Source organism: Filicampus tigris, chromosome 15 (genome assembly GCF_054856515.1).
Source record: "Filicampus tigris isolate MCC_2025a chromosome 15, RoL_Ftig_1.0, whole genome shotgun sequence".
In the NCBI taxonomy this organism is placed as follows: Eukaryota; Metazoa; Chordata; class Actinopteri; order Syngnathiformes; family Syngnathidae; genus Filicampus; species Filicampus tigris.
In genome coordinates, this window is record NC_141231.1 from 2,181,750 (window position 1) to 2,203,713 (window position 21,964).

Below are 21,964 nucleotides of genomic sequence, written 5' to 3' on the forward strand. Positions count from 1 at the left end.
AGTGTGATAACTGTCCACCATAGCCTGTAATTTGTTGAGAAACCTATGATTAGGGTCATAAATCCACCATACATTTCTTTTCCATGCAGACTCAAAGATCATCTCAAAGAGAGTACGCTAAGCCATTTTCAACACTTCAGATTGGTCAAGAATTTGTCAAATTAACACCACGTGTGGACAGTCCAATAGTATAGTCTTGATATGTAGAAAAAAATGTGACATATCCAAATTTTGACATGAGGTCCCAGCCCTATGCCAGTGATATGTAAAAATATGTCTTAAGTTGAATACAGATAAACATACTGTATAGCAAATGTACGTAACATTTCTATAAAAATATTATGATATCATAATACAAGACCTACAAGTATATGTACAGTTGGTAAATGTGTGTGACGATCAGAGCTGGCATTTTACTAAAAATTTGCAGTCCGTTTATCGCCTTCCGCCTACAGCCGGCGTACCCCTCCGATGTCCGTTTATCCCCAAATTTTGTCCGGCCGGAAAAAAATAGTTTTTGATAGGATGCCCTCTTTTCAAAGTTTAAGCTGCTTGACTATGTTGTCGACTGAGTTCCACTCCTCCATCTCCGTTCTTCTTTTTCTTCTTTGTCTTCGTCTTAGTCTTCTTCTTCTTTACACTTATGTCGTGTGTCATGTTGTTTAACCCATTAAGGCCTAAAGCGCCTGGCTCAACATCTCCCCAAAACCGAAGGGCGACTACAGAATAACCCTTGAAAACCTGACATTTTCGGAAATTCAACATCTACATAATAATTGAGATCTCAGCCCTGCAGCAGATTGCAACATAATTCCAAAATAATTTGAGAGCTTCGACATGTGGCTTTGACACAGGCCTAAGTTTATTATTATTTACCGTTTCAATTGAAGATGTAAAAATACAGTGAGTGCAAGAGAAGCACTATTTTGTCATGTCATGTCATGTCATCTTCCAAACCGCTTATCCTATATAGGGTCGCGGTGAGTTGCTGGAGCCTATCCCAGCCGTCAATGGGCGAAGGCAGACTACACCCCGAACTGGTCGCCAGCCAGTCGCAGGGCAAAGCACTATTTTTAATTTAAAAAAATCAAATAGTAATTACCATCCTCTCTTTTCAGGCAGACGTCGATATCGCCATTGTCTACAAATGTATATATTATCCATATACTGTATCACGTTCGACTGGTTCTACTGGTCCAAGGTCCACAAGGGTGTCGTCTCTATCACTGCCGTTACTTATTTCAGAACTCCTGTAATCGACGTCCATTACGGGTTGAAAAAATTCAGGGACATCCTTCGCAGTCTCGTGACACCTCACGTGTATATTCTGATGCATTTAACTGGCTAAGAGACCAAGAATTGTATTAAAAAAGGAAAAAGATGTATCCGCTCTACCGGCTCCAAAGGCATAAAGATGCAACAGTGCTCCTGGCTCTAGTGGCTATGCGTTGCCGTCCTTACTGGGTGAATTGAACAAATAAAAACGTGAGACAACTGCGATCTTGTTGATAGCTTTCTTTACTTCTGCTTGAATGCCAACAGCGCATCTACAATGCCTCACGTCAGGACAATGACCAAAGATCACACGAAAGTAGACGATTACATAGACGGGGAAAAAGGGGATTCTGACTATGCTTAGTCCGACTATATTTGTAAGTTTCCGTCAATCGTTTATCGCCTACAAAATGGGCGTCAGTCAAAGACGGATAGGCGGACCGGTACGTCACAGAGGCGGTATGCCCAGCTCTGGTGACGATAGCCACAAAAAGGACAGCTGTTATTTTAATGTGAAATGTATTATTGATTATTATCACAGTGCTCTGAGGAATCCTAATGTGTGCTGGAAAGCTGTCAATTTGGGGTCAGCATTCAAGATATACTGTATTTGCTTACAGGGAGTTAACAATTTGTAGTTATTTGTGCTGATTTTTCACACAGAAATCATGGAAGCCAAAAAAGCTGGTAAGCAAATACCGTCTCATTCAGGTTTCACGATTCGGCTTCGGCATGCCAGGTATTAGTGAGCAATCCTTAGATAGGTTGGGGATTTTGGCGTTCTATGCTTCCTAGCAAACATGCCAAGTCGTAACGTCACTGCTGTGATGGCTTGCCATAACTGCCTTCTTGAAATTGAACACATTCCATCTAATGAGAAAAGCAGAATGGCTTGAATGAGTAATCATTTTTTTCATGGTTGTGTGAGAAACTAACCCTCATGCCTCAGCCAACTGATAGCAAAACGGAGAGATAGCGCCCTCTTGTGGCTGTTTCTGACTATTTGGATGAGGGCGTGCCCCTTAAAAAGCTTGCATCTTAGTACATATGACACATTTTTAGCATGCTCTTACACTGTCACCAATCTTAATTGCAGTTTGGTTTACAATTTTATTTAGAATGTTTTGTAGTTCATTTGATATTTCACCAGGAATATTTCCTCCATGCATTTGCAATACAATACAATATAATACAATGGTCATCATTTTTTTTTATTTGGCTTTTGTTATTATCAGAATGATACAGATGAACTTGTAAGAATAGTTTTGTGTATTGCTTTTTGATTCATGCCCCTTCCTGATATTGATATTAAATATAAAATTGATAATGGGAAATCCAAGTGCTCAAGGTAAAAACCCTGCCACAGCTTGGCTTTAGCTACAGGTGCTCCAGGCACAGGCTTCTACTCAACCGGCTGGTTCCAGCTAGTTACTCAAAAGGGCATGCCCTGTATCTCTTGTTCATGTACTACAGTATATCTATTGTAATGAAATGGTGAGTTCAGTGGCATGCAAACGAGTGGGTATCAATGAGCACATGGAGGAAAATTGAGCAAACATAAACTTTTACACAAAATAAATATAAATTAGTTCTTCCCAAAAAAATGAAAGAGAGATGCACAAAATAATGGACACTGTAGATTTGTGTTGAAGTGACATCTTCTGGTTCCGCCTCCTTAGCCAATCGCAGCCGTTCCATCACAGTCCCCGCCAGAGATCCTATTAAAAACAAGAGCACTCACTCTCACACATACAGTATATAGTCTATCTATGTAGTCCTCTCTAAACCCCCGCGAACAAACACACACAAGACAGACGGAGCACGTTTCTGTCAGTCGTCAGCAAAATGGCTGTTCATCAGTGACAGACTGAGAAGTCTGTCGGTACTTGACCCAATTAGTTACGATTACGCTGATGGATAAAGACCCACTTTCGTCGGTGTTTAGTCCGTCTTTTTTTAGTTTCCCGTCAATCGTCAGCAAAACGGACGTCTGTCGGTGAATGACTGACGGACGATTCTGTCAGTCTGACGGACTCTGCGCAGTAGTACCAAAATACAGTGAATGTCAACATGCAGTTCCGTTTTTCACTTGTTTATACTATATAATAATTGACTTCCGACACAAAATTTTCTGTGGCCTTAATTTGCCTTCTTTGAATGGGAATTAGCACTCAAAATTTGCCCGTTTTTGAATAACTTTTCAAATGAGTGGGACGACGCAAGTGAGATACAGTATTCCTCAACTTCTGGTGCAGTGCATCATGTTTTGTCCTTAACATGACTTAACAGTAGCACCAGCCACTGCAGCAGAAAACACATGCCTCGCGCCGTGCCAAGATTTTGGACCATCAGAAAAATGAAGACAACATCCTGTTGGCTAAGTTCCAACACTGCTTTAATAATTTGGACTCAACAGCAAAAAATATCAGACAATTATGTTTGTATTCCTTTTAGGTTGTTAAGAACAGAGACAACTGCTCGATATTGATCAGCAATCAGCATAAGGGTGGTCAGGCACCACAAAACATTCACACTCCTGAGTGTCTATATTAGAAGTCATTAGCAGTATTTCATTTGAGTGCAAGTTGATATTTTAATGCATAATTAAAAATGAATGAAGACAATCATTTTTGTGATGAGCCTCCACCAAAGTCAACTCTGGTGTTTTACTGAAGGCCGGGTGTCAGTTGTAACAAGACATGAATGGATTGCAGTACATGTCCTGATTCATTCTGTTTTATGGGTGTCTTCTGCAGCTTCCACCAGCACAACCACGACAGCCAAGACTTCCAGCCATGTGACGCGCTGTAGTGATAGCCAGAAGAACTACTGTGTCAATGGAGGGGAATGCTTTACCCTTGAAATCATGCCTGGCAGCACAAAGTTTTTGTGCAGGTAAGGACTGGGACTTGCTGGACTTGCTGGCTTTGATTCAAGCTTTTGTGATTATGTGTGATCCGTTTGCTGTTTTGGTGTTTTACTGTGTTCATTCTGTCAAGCAATTCTGGAAAGAATTCATTTCACTCTCTTGACACTGACCCTTAGACCAGCCACTAAATAGTACTCTCACAATTTAAGCGTTGGATATCCAATAAAAGATCCATCCTGCCTTCGCAAAAGTAGCAATTCAACAATCAAGTTCCTTAAAGGAAGGCTTCATTCATATTACATGTGTGGCTTGATTGGTAGTAATTAATCAATTTAGCTTGGAAAAATGCCTAACAGCTGAGAAATACACCTCTATATTGATGTATTTCACATTTATGGCAACATTTGGGTTCATAGCACTGCTGGAGAATAGACACACATTGGACAACAAGGAGGACGTAAAGAATGCCAAAATGCCGTGCAAAAACTTGCAAGGGCTCGGCCAGAACCGGCAAACAATTTTCACACTGGCGTGTTATTCCACATTTTTTTACAAAAAGTGTAATTATGCAAGTTTTGCCAAGCTCCTGGTGTGCTCAAGGACAGACAGGCACGCGCACGTGTTCAGTGAACATTTCCTGGACAAGGAGTGATGTACAGTTGGAGAAGATACGTCAGGCAGGTGACATTAAAAAACAAACGAGTATTTTTAACGAGCCAGACCCGGGCTGATCAGCGAGATGGAGGATCTGTGCTTACTCTGAGTCTCACCACTTCGTGATGCCCAGCACAGGCTGCGGCTTGTGGGTCGTTATGTCTATAATGCGAGAAGAGCCACGCACGTAAATTAAGCCGTTGAGACGCCAGACCAATGCAGCACTCTGTTCATCGTAAGGTAGGAGGACATGCTGTATTAATTACAGCTTTGAGAGAGTTGTGAGAGAGTCATGTGTGTGTAGCTGGCAATTGAGAACCATGTCTGCTCCACTTCCTAGTCCACTCGTTCTCCAATGTGTATTTTGTGCCAACAAAAGCAGAGATAGGCATTCCGTACTAGGGGCGGAACGGTCCGTCCGACCATTTTGTGGACGGATGGACGGAGGAAAATATTTTTTTTTTCAAAAAGGACTGACTAAGCAAGGACGGAAGTGGATTTTCGTCCGTCCCTCTATTCGTCCCTAACCGGGTCAATTACCGGCTGACGTGTTGTGTTGGGTTCTTTTAAAAACAAAGACCACTCTTCTCTTCCCCGATACCACGGAGGAGCCATGACTAAGCCTGCACAACACTGTACAGTGTTCTTTTTCAGGTGCGTTCCCTCCCTGCACTTTTGTTCTCACAGGCATAGTCTGCCTTCTAGTGGACGTCCATTTTACTGATGAGGAAAAAGGAAAAATTATAGCAATTTTGTTTTGTTAACTAATTGTTAACATTTAGTACAAACCTTTTCCCTTTGCATGCGAAGTATGTGCTTGTCTAGGACATCTGTAGACCGTACAAATCTATCAAAACCTGACGGGTTATATAAAAATCTATTCAAACATGATGGGTTATATAAAAATCTATTCAAACCTGACGGGTCATGCCACCTCCGCCGTACACTGAAAGCTATGACCCGCAAGTGGAAGACATTCTTTCTCCTCCTAAAATAACATGGTGTTATTTTGCAATAATTGTTTTTATGCAATAAAAACGTAAAACTTCTTGAGTTAAAACGCAAATGCTTTGCAATAAAACGCAATAGTAATGCGTTTATATGCAATTTTCAATATTCTCATGATGTCCCCTGGTTTGCTACTGTCCGCATCATCATCATCATCATCATCATCATCATCATCATTACATCACGACAGTCTTGTGTTGGTAGATAAATGCTATCTTGGTTAAACATTTGTAAACAATTCAATCCACTCACAATATTCCCAGCCGGTAAGTGGACATGCATAGGAAATTAGCCAGCTAATGAGCTTTGAATAATGATTATGAGTGCATGAACGTTGTTATTTTGTAATTTTTGGGGGGGATGGGAGGTGGGTCGAACCGACGGAATATAAGGACGGAAGCGCTTTAAAAGGAAAAGGATGCATGGGCTCGGAGGACGACTATTTTTATGAATAAGGACAGAGGGACGAGGACGGAAGTGTACCCGGGTCGCGGACGGAGGACGGATGACAAAAAAGGGTCAAGTGCCCATGTCTGATCAAAAAACCATCTGGTGCTGCATTTTTCACATCAAAAGTATAATTTCATTTAGCAGATTTTATTTCATAGTATGAGCTGGAAATGATACGGCGTCATTCTTTCAGAATTAACGCTATAGATGCATTCCATTCGGAGTCCGTGTGTGTGTGTGTGCAGGTAGTTGGGAGTCCTTAATCAGTCCTTAGTCAGTGTCCTGTGCTCCTCCTCCATCTGACTCCTAATGCAGCACACGATCGCAGTGTCATCCGCAAACATCTGCAAAGCTCAGCGTTACAGTCTGATGATGTGTGCATGGTGAACGGGACTGGAGAGAGGACGGTCCCCCGTGGTTGTTAAGCACATCTCTGACAGTTTGTGCCTGTGTAGCTGAGACTTTATAGTGTTGAAGGCACTTGAGAAGTCGAAAAATATTTTCACAGCACCACTGCTTCTGTCCAAGAGAGAAAGGGACCTTTCTTGGTTCTTCTCAGAAATGTAGACCACTGCATAGTAATGATAGGGATGTCACAGTATCCAAATGTCACGATACGAAAATATCACGATATGAACCTCACAATAATTAGCACGATATTGTGGGGAGGTTGGCGGGATTGTACATAATAACAGCATTCACAAAGAAATAGGCTTGGCCAGTCATGGGCTCCGACTGGCAATTTGGGTGGGTTTTAAGGCCTAGACCAAACCGACGTCGGAGGTCGTGAAGCGTCGTGGCGTCTGAATGCGCCGTCTGATTAGTGTAGTGGCCACCGTCGTAGTGTTGTAACTTGTCAGTAAGCGTCTGGGGGGCATTTGTTGAATGTTGAATCGGCATCCCCAGTCGTGACATTTGGTCACTCAGATTGGCTGTTAGCAAGCAAATCAGCGCTCGGAGCACCAACGGGAAGTGACAAATGCGGAAAAACAGTGAGCACACCTTTGCTGCCTTAATCTTCTTACAAGTACAAGAGCGAGGGTTGACAATGTAAGTATTCCACAATACCGTGTCAAGAACATGATGGTTTACTTCACATGCGAGTTCATCGTGAATGAAGAATATAGCTGAATGCATTGCTTACGTTTTTATAATCCAACAGCCGATGGTACATCTCACGCATGCGCAGAAGGTACTTTAATGGTCAGCGTAGCTGTCTGTCGTTGTGGTGTATTTCTCCAGCGTGACGTGCCGACAGCCGGCCGGACGCTACGGGGGGAAGCGTCTGTCACTGTTGGCCAACGTCGGATTGCTCTATCTAGGCCTTTATACATAGGTGGCATCAAATTAAACTGCACTAATAAACTAACCACCAGAAGGTGCTGGAACTGCACATATGGAAAACAACAGATTTGCTGCTATTAATACCGTGACATGACGATAACGATATATTGTGGCGATTTTAATATCGCAATATCGTCATAGATATTGCCAGTATTGTGACATCCCTACAAAATGAGGGTTATTTATTTTTTAGTATTATTATTTTATAATCTGACAATACTTAAGGGATTTAGTAGTAGATTTAGTAGTTTAAGTATATATGTTTGTGAATATAAGCAGCCAATTGTAGGTCTATTGGTTTGAAACACAACAAACAAAGAATAGTGCAATGTTATTGCTGTGCCGCATGAGTAAACCGATGCGTTCCTGTCCAGTGCTGGTTCATTGGTAAGATGGAAATTGTGTGTTGGGGTTGCAACACAGTTCGTGAGTCATCATGTAACTCAGCTGGTGAATAATATTGTTTGTGCTGTCAGACAAATTGTGCTGGAGTTGTCTAGTGTGCACTAGAAGGTCATTTGTCTTATCTTACTTCAATCATTTGGCCATATGTTCACTGCCACATGTGGCCCATGAAGTAAGGAGTTGACATTTTCTTTAAAAATACTTCATTCCAAGATTTTACTCCCATTATCCGTGTTTTAGTTTGTTTGTTTTGTCCATCTTGTTTGTCCTGTGTGTAACATGTCAGTACTGTTATTCTCTTGTCCTTTCTACCCATGGACCAGGTGCTTGACCGGATTCACTGGGCACCGATGTGAACAAGCTGTGCTTAAGAAAGTCTCAAACCAAAAACGTATGTGACCACTGTATTCAATCCCACATGTCATTACTGGTGTTTCACCCTCATTTTTTTTGTTAAAGTTGAGAAGTTCATCTGTCTTTTATGAACAATGATGATTAAATTTGGTCACAAGAAAGCCATAATCCAAGTTCTGTGATCTGGGTTTGATGAAGGACCAAAGTCCTCTCTACGAGCAACAATGAACTGAAACTTGCATGTACCTTCCACTTCATCACATCCCATTCTGGTGTCCGTCACTGAAAAAACAGTGTCTTTTTTTGACTACTCAACCCCTACTAATTTTTCATTCAGCACGCCCCCTGACACCAGCGTGTAGGCTAACACATGCACGTACGTACGTAATGCTAGCTTGTGATTTGTAACAAAGTTTTGGATCAAATATCTCACAACACTGGGACTCAAGTGACCACTGGGGGCTGAGGCTCCTCCTGTGGTCTTCATGAGTCCTGTGTATCTGGGCCAATGTAAGTCTTGGGTTGGGCTTCACCAAAAAACGTATTTAGGAACTACAGAAATACTCGGCCCAAGCGGCTGCCTGTTTACATGCATATTTCAGTCATCTGCTTAAAGCGAAAAACGACCTAAGTCTAAGACATTTTTCATTGAACTCAAATTTAAGAATTCCAACTAGACATTTGTCTGGCTAGCCCTTCCTGCCAACACCAGTGATGACCATTGTGGGTTCGTCTTCACTTTTATAAACTAACTGCCTGTCTTTTCTTGTCTGTTTCTCTTTTCTCCTAATCAGGTGTCCAAATGAATTTACTGGTGATCGCTGCCAAAACTATGTAATGGCCAGCTTTTACAGTATGTCTATTTCCACTTGTCTCTGTCTTTTTTTTAATGGTGCATGTTTCATTAGCGGTATATGTGTTGTCACTCCTTCCAAGTTATGTTTCACCACAAAGCTGTGATGTGTGCAGTTATGATTTTTGCATGTCAAAGTTTGCTTCAGTGGGTTAAAGCTGGATGCGATATTGATTAAGTTAAGTACACCTGGACACACACACCTACACACACACACAATTAAGGAGCCTATGGATAGGGAACTACCATGCATGTATGGCTAAACACAACCCAGTGGTGTACAGAAAAAATCATAAGAAAGGAAGAGACATAAATATGAACATTAATTCATGCAGTGCACAAATGAAAGAACCATTCAGCCCCCCCAGCCCCCCCCCCCCCCCCCCGCTCTATTTAACACTTTTAGCCTGAGGGGGGTCGAAGTCAGGTACCATCAATCCCCTGGACATACAGAAAATCGCAATGCTGTACATATGCAGTACATCGGCGGCAGGTGGTTGCATTTCAGAACTGGGACGTCAGTGGGGACTTAAGTCACCCAATCCAGTTCATAAAAGGGAAGTCAAGTCCAAAAATTATTTTCAATATGTTCTATGAGCCCCCACTAGTCAAAACACTGTATTCTGATTCGTATTGCTTTTGTGAAATATAAATGAAACAGAAAAATCCACTGTTTTTTATCAATCTCAGATGGCTGCCATTTTGCACTGTACCACCATTTGCTGTTGACTGAAAATGACATCACAGTGCCTAAGAGCTCAGCTTGCGAACGTCCAATGACCAAGCCCACAAAACAGATGAGCCGTGATGGTCGTTACCGTATTCAGACCAGTGGGTGGGCACATAGAACACATTATTGTCAGGACATTTTTTACTTGATTTATGCTTTAATATCAACAAATTTTAACACAAAATAAAAAAAATATATATATATATATATATCTTCCAAACCGCTTATCCTATATAGGGTTGCGGGGAGTTGCTGGAGCCTATCCCAGCCGTCAATGGGCGAAGGCAGACTACACCCCGAACTGGTCGCCAGCCAGTCGCAGGGCACATATATATATATATATATATATATATATATATATATATATATATATATATATATATATATATATATATATATATATATATATATATATATATATAAATATTTTAGGATGAATTCCAATATTACTAAAGCAAGAAACAGCTAATCCAGCTAATCACGCTAATCACACTAAACAACTCTAAAACACTACACTCCAATATGACAGTTCACGATCAATACTTATCTAACAACATGACAAAAAATAAAATCTGTAAATAAAATACATAGTACTAAAGAGTTCCTTATTTTTTTATATACAAAATACTTCCTCCTTTCTTTGCTCATCAGCGCTAGCTAGTTGTTGTGTTGTGTAGTCACTCAGAGATAGCGAGTTGCCCCCCTCGTACGTGCCGCTCTGGAAGTGCAGAATAAATCAATTTCGGGTTTGAAACAAGCCAACCGGTTACCGTGATGGACGACCTATCACACAATGTCCAGTTTTATCTGGAAAGTCAGCCTTGAAAATGTATTTTGAATAATGTCTGAGTCTGACATTCGTCTTCCTCTGTCACCCATTCATTCATTGTTATTATCTCAGTCAACCAGTCAGAGGATGGAAAAATGCTGAAACATAGCAGGCCTTTGTTGGGGAATATGAAATCGGATGGATTGAAAACAAACACACATTGACCTGCAGCTTGTTCACTTCCAATAGAGCTTCTTCTGAATTTTGGGATGGATCAGGAGACTGCCAGCTCCAAACAGTACCAAACCTGTTATCATAATCCCAATAATGTAGATATAATCCACATCCTCAATGGATGGAATAGATAGGCACACAAATTTCCACCTATACCAGGAATCGAGGGTGTACCCAGAAATAAATATCACAGAGGAGCAAGAAGGTTCACCGCTGCCTTCTCTTCTCGTCAAGAAAATTTGGTCGATTGTGTCAAGAGTCCAGCTGACCAATTCCATGGTTATATTCTTGGAAGAAAAATACAGCAGGAGGCTAGGATGAGAGTTGAGACAAAAAGACAAACAAAGACCAAATCAAAGGGGAGATGAGCAGAGCAAAAAGTGTCCGCCTTTGTTCAGAGCCAAGCAGAAAGGCACACTTGCGTGCAGCAAAACAGCTAAATGCTCATGCTCATTCATGATTTATAGACCACTAGCACGATTTTAAATTTTTAAAAAAAACATTCTACAGTTGACTGGGAGCCAGTGTAAAGTCTTCAAGCGGAAGTCAACCCAAACATATTTTTTTCAAGAATATGTTCAATGCAGGCCCACTAGTTAAAACAAGGCATTCTGATTAAGCTTGTGGAATACGAGTTAAGCAGCAAAATCCACCCGTTTTTAGCCATCTCAGGGTGCGGCCATTTCGTCACTTCTGTCAACTGAACAAGTGTTGAGGGCTCAGGTAACAACCAATCACGACTCAGCTTGTGAGCGTTATGTGAACTGTGATGATGTGAGAATTGCAAAATTAGTCAAGTGTTGCTTTAAGGACTAAAGTAATATGTTCTGATCTCTTTGTGCTGGGAAGAACCCAAGCTGCAGAGTTCTGAATATGCACATGAACATACTTTGAAAACACGTTAAAAAAAAATGCAGAGAGACAGAGTGACCTTGCATTCCACTAGCGCCACCACAAGGCATTTTTACAGTACAGTGGTTTAATTTATTTATCCCTTGACCACATTTGTAACTTACAACACTGGTAACTGAAATCCTCTGTTCCCAACAAAATGAATGGAAATGTCATTAATACGTTCCAGCATCCCAAACAAAGCAACAAACCAAAAAATTATAACATGGTTAACAATGAGAAAAATAGCACTGTATAATATTATACTTTTTAAAAACATACAATATAATACATTGCAAATGTATTTATAATGCAATTGAATATAATTAAAGCAGCACATTCTGATATGTGCACCTTGGCCACCTAGGCATATACTAGGCAGGTATAAGATGTTCAAGAAGTTATACTATACTGGAGAGTCAAATATTAGTTGTTCTTTGCAGAGGATAAGTAATATAATGCCTGTGAGCATTGTTACATGGTCTGTCTACTTGTGTTGCAGCAGTTTGTGTTCAAATATCTGTTGCTGAACCCATTAAGGCTTAAAGCGCCTTGCTCAACATCTCCCCAAAACCTAAGGGCGACTATAGAATTACCCTCTTAAACCTAAGGTTCTCCCAGAAATTCAACACCTAGCAAAATAATTATCTGAGCCCCTATAGCAGATAAACATAATTCCAAAAGAATTTGAGAGCTTATACGTGGCTTTCACACAGGCCCGAGTTTATTATTATTTAATGTTTCAATCAAAGATGTAAAAATAAAGTGTCAGTGCAAGAGAAGCACTACTTTTAATTACAAAAAAAATGGAGTGGTAATTACCATCCTCTATTTTGTTACTAAGCCGTTGATATTGTCATTTTCTACAAACGTATATCTTAACCATATATCACGTTCGACTGGTTCCACTAGTTCACAGCGCGTCGTCTTTTTCGCTGCCGTCACTTATTTCAGAGCTCCCGCGATCGTCTGCGTCGCCATTACTACACTAAAAAATCATCCTCTGCGGTCTCACGACACCATTGCGTGTATATTCTGATGCATTTTATTGGCTAAGAGACCTAGAATTTGATTAAAAAAAGAAAAAACATATACACTCGCCTGGCTTTTAAGTGGAAGTCAATCCAAACATATTTTTTCAAGAATATGTTCCCAGCAGGCCCACTAGTTGAAACACAACATTCTGATTAATTTTGCGTTTGTGGAATATGAGTTAAGCAACAAAATGCACTCGTTTTTAGCCATCTCTGGGGGCGGCCATTTTGTCTTCTGTCGACTGAAAATGACATCACAACTGCTCACAACGACCAATCGCGGCTGACCTGTTTTCTGAATCTGAGCCGTGATTGGTCGTTGTGAGCAGTTGTGATGTCATTTTCAGTCTGCAGAAGACAAAATGGCCAGAGATGGCTAAAAACGAGTGGATTAACACTTATTCCACAAACGCAATATTTATCAGAATGCCCTGTTTCAACTTGTGGGCCTGCTGGGAACATAGTTTTGAAAAAAATATGTTTGGATTGACTTCCGCTTTAAAGGTAGAAACACGCAACAGCACTCCTAGTAATGCGGTTATGCACTCCCGGCCTTAATGGGTTAAAGAGTACCAAACACCGCCACATACATACAAATTTTTAGCCCATGTGCCTGTGGAGTTTCCCATCGTATGTTAGTGTTCAGGTAGCGAAGGCAATGTAGTTGCTTTAAATCAGGGGTGCACACACTTTGTCAGCTTGCGAGCCACTTATAAAATGATCAAGTCCCATTGGTCTACCTACTTTACTTATGTATTTATTTTAGCGCTGTCTAAAGATTAATCGCGATTAATCGTATTTTTCAACTAAATTTTTTATGAAGCTTTGTATCATTATTTACTTGAGTAAAATCTAGGAATTAATGTGCAAAAAGGTATATTTCAATTCAAAGACTGTTCTAATAGCTTTCTTTGATCCTTGAATACGATTCTTTTCTTGTAAAATACAACAGTTGAACGATACACCAAAGATTTACAACAAATATGGTTTTTGAATTTGGCTGTGTAAAGTGTGCAAATTATTTTGGATTTCTCCAATGAGCCGTCATGTAACTTTTTAAAGTAAAACTACATAAAAGTCCGTATTTGCAATTAATCGCGATTAATCTTTTGACAGCTCTAATTTATTTATATATTGTCGTTTAAATATACAATTTGTATTTAGGATTCTTTATAGCTACGTATTGCACAATACAACTAGTTTACATTTTCTCTCCTTACTTTGATGACTTGGGCTGAATGGGATTAGCTTGGGGATGGAGTCCGGACAGGAGCTGCTGATAACGAGCGGTGTGCACACCTCCCAATCAACGTCAGTCATGTTGGAACGGTACTTGGACTGAATGTTTTTATCAATTTCCCAAAAATGCTGCTCCACATTCTCTCCTTCAGCCTGCCAGCAAGCGCCCCGGGCAGACCGACTGGCGTGACGCATCGGTCAGCCAGACATCCCAGTCGCCACCCTCACCACCACACCAAATGGCAGCCATGACGCACGCCATCGAAGGGCACCTGGCTTCGTGCCGGTGTTCAGGTGACGGCTCTGCCGTCCCGCGGGTCATCCTCCAGTGCCGGAGAAACCGCAAGCGTGTGCCCAAGCGCATCGCCCACTTCCCCTTGCCCCGCCCACTCTGCAGCAAGAGGGGGTGCTATTAAAGTTTGCAATCAGAATCGCTGATAGAAGCCCGTTTAAAATCAGAGGTGGACCGGCCTATAGGCGGTTACTATTTTTTTAGTCCCCCGAAAAAAGGCAAATGATGGACGACGCAAGGGTACCCAAGTTGCAGACGGATGACGAATAACGGATGCTCAATTTGTAGTAAATTGCCCAGCTCTGATTATGAACCTTCAAACAACTGCTATATAACACACACAGGGCAGCAACACATACAGTACAAACAAATCGTATAACAATACTCACAGGAATATATTCTCTCTGAAACAGTGACAACAGTATTACTGGAGACAGCAGAAGTAAGTTGAGGATGCTCTCTGACCCTTTTTGGTGCTCTTAATAATGCTACATCTCTCCCACCAGACCACCGTGCAACCTGGTATGTTGCAACACAACAGGGTACTACACTGGAGTTTTGGAAGTATTCAAAAAATAGGAATCTAACTAACATGGGAGTGTTCGTATGCCTAAAACGTTTGTCGCGCCAATGGAATTAGTATTACAAATCGGTAATCTTGTGATATAGTGAGGAGCGCACTGAGCCGATTTTTATCTGAAGAGGTGTAAGTAGCTAAAGACAATGAATGGATAATCCTAAAAAATGTTACATTGATCTGTATGTTCAAACTTTACTCAAATCCTCCATGCAATAAAATCATGAACCATTAAGTTTTTATATTGAATGGTCACAATATTACAGAACACAACTTTATTTTCAGATTTATCAGACTTTAGACTCAGCAAATCCATTTCATCTGAAAATTCCATATTCTCTCTGCCACTTGACTGCTATGTTGGAATATTTTGGAATTTAATTCAATGGTATGGACCATTGCTTCTTACTTTAGTAGTTTGAAAATGTAAGCCCTTAGTTAGTTTATGCTTGTTAAATAAAGGGATTGTATATTCAGGACCACTTGCACAAATATAATTCTTTACACATTGAAAATAAATAACGAACAAAACAATGAGTACTAATTTGAATAATTTCCTTTACAAAGCACACACACAAACAAACAACTGGTTGTTGTGTGCGTGCTTTCTACACCAAATGCATCCATTTTGAAAATGTAAGTCAGACATTTATTTCTCTGAATTCTCCACGAAAGGGTACGGTAGTATGATCTGATACTGTTTGTTCACATCCCTTCAACTATTTCTTCCCACTTATTGTAGTTTTTATTCAGTGTGATTCAATCAAGGATTCAATATACACCGCTGTCCTACTGTTTTTTTCGTTCTTCCTTTTTCTTCAACCTCATTTCTATGTCCATGGTCGTGATATCAACCCTCCCCAGTGCTGTAGGTCTAGTTCTACCTCTCTTCTACAAAGTGTGTTTGCTGGCATGGAGCGCTAGAAAATTATAATCTTTCTGTATGTATATATACATATATACATATATACATATATATATATATATATATATACATATATATATAAATATATGTATATATACATATATACATATATACATATATATATATATACATATATATATATATATATATATATATACATTTACATACATATACTAGCAATATATATATATATATTATATATATACATACCCATATGTTCATTGATTATGAGCACTATTAAAGGTCCCAATAATGAACAGAAACCTGTGCCAGTTGTGTGTGTGTGTGTGCGTGTGAGTTTCTGTTTCTCAGACATGAATTTTAAAGGATGTACTGTCCTCTTTTTCAGAAGCTGAGGAGCTGTATCAGAAACGTATTTTAACAATAACGGGAATCTGCATTGCACTCCTAGTCGTTGGAATCATGTGTGTGGTTGCCTACTGCAAAACAAAGTACAGTATGCCACATTCTTACGTATGATTTTGTATCACTAAAAAGTAAAGTCAATGATTTAATTATAGTGTCCATTAGTGTCCGAAAATCTATGCAAGTTACCGGTTTTCTGGTCCAGAACTTAAATATCATCATTTGGATGACAAAACCAATTACAGCATTTGTTCTGCAATCAGTTTCCTTGATATTCTATTGAAGACATGACTTTCCCTTGACTTTTGGACGCTATAACTACAGTAAATTGTGGTGTGTAAATCCAACCAGCTATATGTTTTATGCGGCCGCTGTCACAGTCAAAACATAATAAGTCTATTGAATTTAAGGGTAACCAGATAAATTCTAGTTCTTGTGCTTTGAGTAGCCCCAGAATGTAGTATGTTTCTTGTAAAACAGGAAGCAGAGGAAAAAGCTCCATGACCGTCTCAGGCAGAACCTGAGAACCAAGAGGAACAAGCTGGCAAAATCAGCAAGCCGACGTCAGGTTTCCAATTTGCCTCTACAGGATTTGCAGCAGACCAATGTATGCTTGAACTCACTGACATGCATATAATATGCCTCAAAGGTATACTATACTCTGCTTGATACTAATCACTTAATTCCATCTATTTTATTTGTTATGTTTTAATAGCATTGTAATGGGACAGCAATTCAACATGCAGCTGAGAAAGAGACAGAGACAACGTTCTCCGCAAGCAAATATGCCTTATCAACACAACAACCTACCACGCTCACCAACATCTCCAGCCAAAGGTAAAGGGGGACTTGAAATCAAATGTTTGCACTGGCACATCATGTGGAGGTTGCCAGTAAAGATGGATTGATTTCATACCACACCGTTTCAGTTTTGTAGTCGACTTTACAGCGAATGCTATTGGCTCATACTCCGTATTTATCTTAAAAAACACAGTGAGAACAGAACACATTACCTCTGCTGCTGTTGCAGAATGTTCACATATTTTCAAAGCTGACAAATGAAGTCAGCTATACATTTTATTTCTTTGGTAAAATTATTGTATTCATTTTTGTGTTTCATACATTGGACCACACAACAAACCATTTTCTAAGCATGCAGCCACGGGAGCGATATTAAGATGGTGGGGCAGTTCAAATGTGTTGGCCTTTGAGCATTTTCAGGGTTTAAAACTACGATTAAGATTTGACTGAGCTAATGATTGAATTTTTGGGTGAAAATGCAGTCATTTACTTGCTGCACGTGATGTGACCTTAATCCTTGGCCGTGAAAATTTACTCTGGCTGTTGCAGCATGCCAGTGGTAGCTTTGTCAGTATAGGGAGATAAATTGATAATACTGCCTCAAATAGGGCCGTCACTCTCGACTCTTGGGCACAGACCCCTGTCGTCATGTGTCTGTAAATATCGTCACACATTTCTACCACTGGGAACTGTTTTGTGAGCTTCAAGATTTTCTGGCAAGTGGTTCATATGTACCACCCTCACATGTGAACATGGTTTTGGCTTGGCGTCAGACTGGTGGAAGAGTAACTTGAAAGGCTCATGTTCAGTACCGGCATAGCACATTGATGAACCACGGTGGTGGGAGCCAAAGGTCTTGAGACTGTTTTCTCACTACGAATAGCTTAAGTTAACCCTTTCATACAGACTTTCAGCATGTCAAGATTATTTTGGACAAAAAGCTTTACAGCTTAGCGTTACTTGAAACAGGTCTGTCAACAGGAGATGCTCGAATCATCGGATCAATCTTCTGAAAACGAAATGATGCTTCAAAAATTGTCAGTTTGAGTGTTCCCTACAAGAGGAATTAAAAGATTACGTTACACCCCATCCATCCATTATTAATACCGGTCATCCTCACAAGGGTCGCGGGGCGTGCTGGAGCCTATCCCAGCAGTCTTTGGGCAGTAGGCGGGGGACACCCTGAATTGGTTGCCAGCCAATCGCAGGGCACACAGAGACAAACATCCGCACTCACAATCGCACCTAGGGGCAATTTAGAGAGTCCAATCAACTTACCCTGCATGTTTTTGGAATGTGGGAGGAAACCGGAGTACCCGGAGAAAACCCACGCAGGCACGGGGAGAACATGCAAACTCCACACAGGGAGGCCGGGGCCCGGATTGAACCCACGACCTCTGAACTGTGAGGCGGACGTGCTAACCAGTCGACCACCGTGCCGCCCCGTTACACCCCTAATATCATATATATATATATATATATATATATATATATATATATATACATGACGACGACGATATATTGTGGCAATTTTAATATCGCGATACCACGATATTTCAGATATTGTAACATCCCTAATTCATATGTTTTGTGTTATAACAATGAGCTTGTGGGGTTTTCTTTTTGTAATTAAAGTGCACCAACAATTTGGTTTGTGTGTGCATGTAAGATGCAACTATGGATGGATGGATGGATGGCAACGTGTCTTGCAAAGTTCTGCAATACCAATACCAACAATATTATCCCTGGAAATGTTCTGAATAGATAAAAACAGAACACTGAGTCTTTATGATGTTCTGTGTAACATGTCCTCCCAATAATGACCAAAACAACCATTAACGGAATTGAATCATATTTTTTGTGCCCGCCTTTTCACATCTGATATAGATTTTGATGTAGAAAAATAATTGAAAAGTTCAAATGATGAACTGTTGGATTAGTAAGTCTGACAAATGAAGAAGGAAAAAAAAAAAAAGAAAAAACATTCCAATTTGACCTCCAAAACATTGATGTCCTTTTAAAGAAGCCTGTCTGAGAACTGTCTACATATAAACGTCCCCCTCCCTGTCTCCACAGCTGGAGTAATGACTGGAGCAACAGTGTTGTGTCTGACACTGACTCTGTCTCCATGATGTCATTGATGGAGAATAGCCAGCATGCTACACAAGCCCGTAGGGGTCGGCTGAATGCCACTGGTGGCATCAAAGACCTAAGTGCTCATTCAAAGAAGAGCAGGGACATATCCAACTCCAACAGGGATGTTCCTTAACGTATGAGGTAACTGATTAATTTCAACTTTGCGTCACAAAGAACCAGTCAGACCAACAAAAATTGCCAGACTTTCCAGAGAACGCATACAAGAAAATTCTAATGTAAAACATCCTAAAATAAGAAAAAAAAAAAACATACAATATTAGAATCCCAGCAACACACTAGGTGACTGGTTAGCATGTCCGCATCACAGTGCAGAGGTTGTGGGTTCGAATCTGGGCCTAACCTTCCTGTGTGGGGACTCCAAATTGTCCTTTGGTGTGAATTTGAGTGGAAATGGTTGTTTGTCTCCAGTATATGTGCCCTGCGATTGGCTAGCATCAATCAAGGACCTGTGTATCCTGCATCTCGCCAGAAGTCAGCGCACCCGCGATCCTAATGAGGATAAGCAGTATGGCTAATGGAGGGATGGATGGATGGATATTACAATCCAAGTCAAATGTACATTTAAAGTTTGTGTAAAGAAAATAAATAGAATAAATACTTTTCAAGATGACACACCACAGATAATAGTGTTAACAACCTTGCCAAATTTGAAGTAGCTTTAAGTATAAGTATTTAAAATGAGGACTTATCTTGAAAAATCAAGCCGTTCACGCCGCTCTTGAACGCTGTGGATGTGTCTGCTGAATGCTCAGAAATGTTTGACTTTTTTTTTTCTCCTATTATGCTCTCCACGCGACTGTGCAACACGTCTCGTGACGTGATGCCGCTCATAGCCAACGACAAGGTGCTCTAAAGTGGCCTCGGCAGAGGACTATCTGAAGTGAAGATGTACTTTCGGGGTGTAGGCATAGCTAGCTAACTAACTGCACATTGCAATTGTGCCAGATAACCGCTGTCGCAAGTGAAGTCACTCAAGTTCTTATATAGTTTGGGAGGGACAACTCATACCGGATTCCAAGGTGTGTCACCCAGTGATGTTTTAGCCATGCCTAAAGAATCAGGAAAACTGAAATTGTGACATGATTTGTTACAGCATGTCTCAAAAACGTGTATCATGTCTCCTTAAGTCACATTTTTTAAACTTCTTTCTTCAGACCTTGTGCAATTTCTGTGATCAGCATTCGCCTTCTTCAGACGTTTGACAGCACTTGACGTGTCAGGAGGCAGCCGGTATACGCGGCACAATATTCGAACAAAGTATTTTATTTGTGTGTTTGTTTGTTTAAAGAGGAAGTCAACGCAAAAAAGTTTTTTTCTAGAATATGTTCTATGCAAGCCCACTAGTTTAAACAGGGCATTCTGAGAAATATTGCATTTGTGGAATACGTGTTAATCCACTAGTTTTTAGCCATCTCTGGGGCGGCCATTTTGGCTTCTGTCGACTGAAAAGGACATCACAACTGCTCACAACGACCAATCACGGCTCAGATTCAGAATACAGGTCAGCGGTGATTGGTCGTTGTGAGCAGTTGTGATGTCATTGTCAGTCGACAGAAGACAAAATGGCCGCCCCCACAGATGGCTAACAACGAGTGCATTTTGCTGCTTAATTTATATTCCACAAACGCAAAATTAACCAGAATGCCGTGTTTCAACTAGTGGGACTGCTGGGAACATATTCTTGGAAAAAAATGTTTGGGTTGACTTCCGCTTTAAATGTAGTTATAAATTGGAAGATTATTGTGATCATGAAATATGAAAATTAAATTGTATATCGTCTCTGTGGGCCAAAAATCTCGGAAGTCCAAATATGCTCAAATTAATTATTTTCCACGTATCGATTCTAATGGTCCGTTCCTACTTCTTCTGTAAATTTTATGCAATTCTAGCCAATTTGATGCGGTGAAAATAGCAAATATTCAAATAAAGCACGATTGGCCGCAACTTATGTGTATGTTTTCTGGAGGTGTGTACAACACAATGACATGTCCTCCGTTTGTGGAATGCGGAAGCAGTGTGGCGTAATGGCCGCCCCTATTTACTTTTGATTAGTGTTTTATTTTCCCTTTTTTTTTTTTTTTTTTTTTTTTTTTTAGACAATAACAAATGAAAATAGTAAGGTACGCTGGATTATGTTGGCTTGTTTGCTTAATATGATGCTTCATTGTAAAACGACCCCCCCTCAATCGTGTCTCGTGTGTCGTGAGGTAAGTCAGTTTTATTGTATGATGCACTTTATAGATGCGGTTAATGACAAATAGGCTAACATCTTCATTTCAGATGTGAAAAAGTGTTTGCGGCTTCCAGTGTTTTGTTTTCCGTGGAAACCGGGTAGAAAAGGTTTTTGGAGTGTTAAGGGTTGTCGATGCCTTGTTTATAGTCTATGGCCATGGTGAGGATTCCATTTCCCGTTGGGCGCAGTGAGGCTTTTTGACAGATTCTGGGTCCTAAAGGAGATGCATTAAGTCCGGCCACGGGGAGGATTCCATTCCACAGTGAGTTTTTCGTCTCAAATTTAGCTCAGTGTGGGCGGTGGGCGGCGGTGGAGCCCAAAGTTGGTTGACGGAAACGCAAACGGAAGCCCGTTAAAAACATTCCATTGAAAACACTAACCGGACTGACTTATAGGATAACTATTTGGTCCGGCCGGACAAAAAGGCTGATAAACGGACGGCAGAAGGGTACCCAGGCTGCAGACGGATGGCGATAAACAATAACATTTTTGTAAAATGCCCAC

General features: G+C 40.5%; 1 protein-coding gene across 3 annotated transcripts in view; it reads left to right on the top strand.

Annotated features, from left to right (window-relative positions):
• Positions 1-21,964, top strand: part of nrg1 (neuregulin 1) — a 39,295-nt gene that overhangs the window by 14,478 nt on the left and 2,853 nt on the right. For 2 of the 3 annotated variants that reach the window (XM_086053380.1, XM_086053382.1), the window contains 5 exons: positions 4,032-4,170; positions 8,329-8,396; positions 16,253-16,355; positions 16,750-16,876; positions 16,985-17,106. In XM_086053380.1, the coding sequence (XP_085909506.1) occupies positions 4,032-4,170; positions 8,329-8,396; positions 16,253-16,355; positions 16,750-16,876; positions 16,985-17,106 (559 nt within the window). Of the gene's footprint in view, positions 1-4,031; positions 4,171-8,328; positions 8,397-9,153; positions 9,213-16,252; positions 16,356-16,749; positions 16,877-16,984; positions 17,107-21,964 lie in introns of all 3 variants that reach the window. The other variant, XM_086053381.1, reaches the window with a different exon arrangement.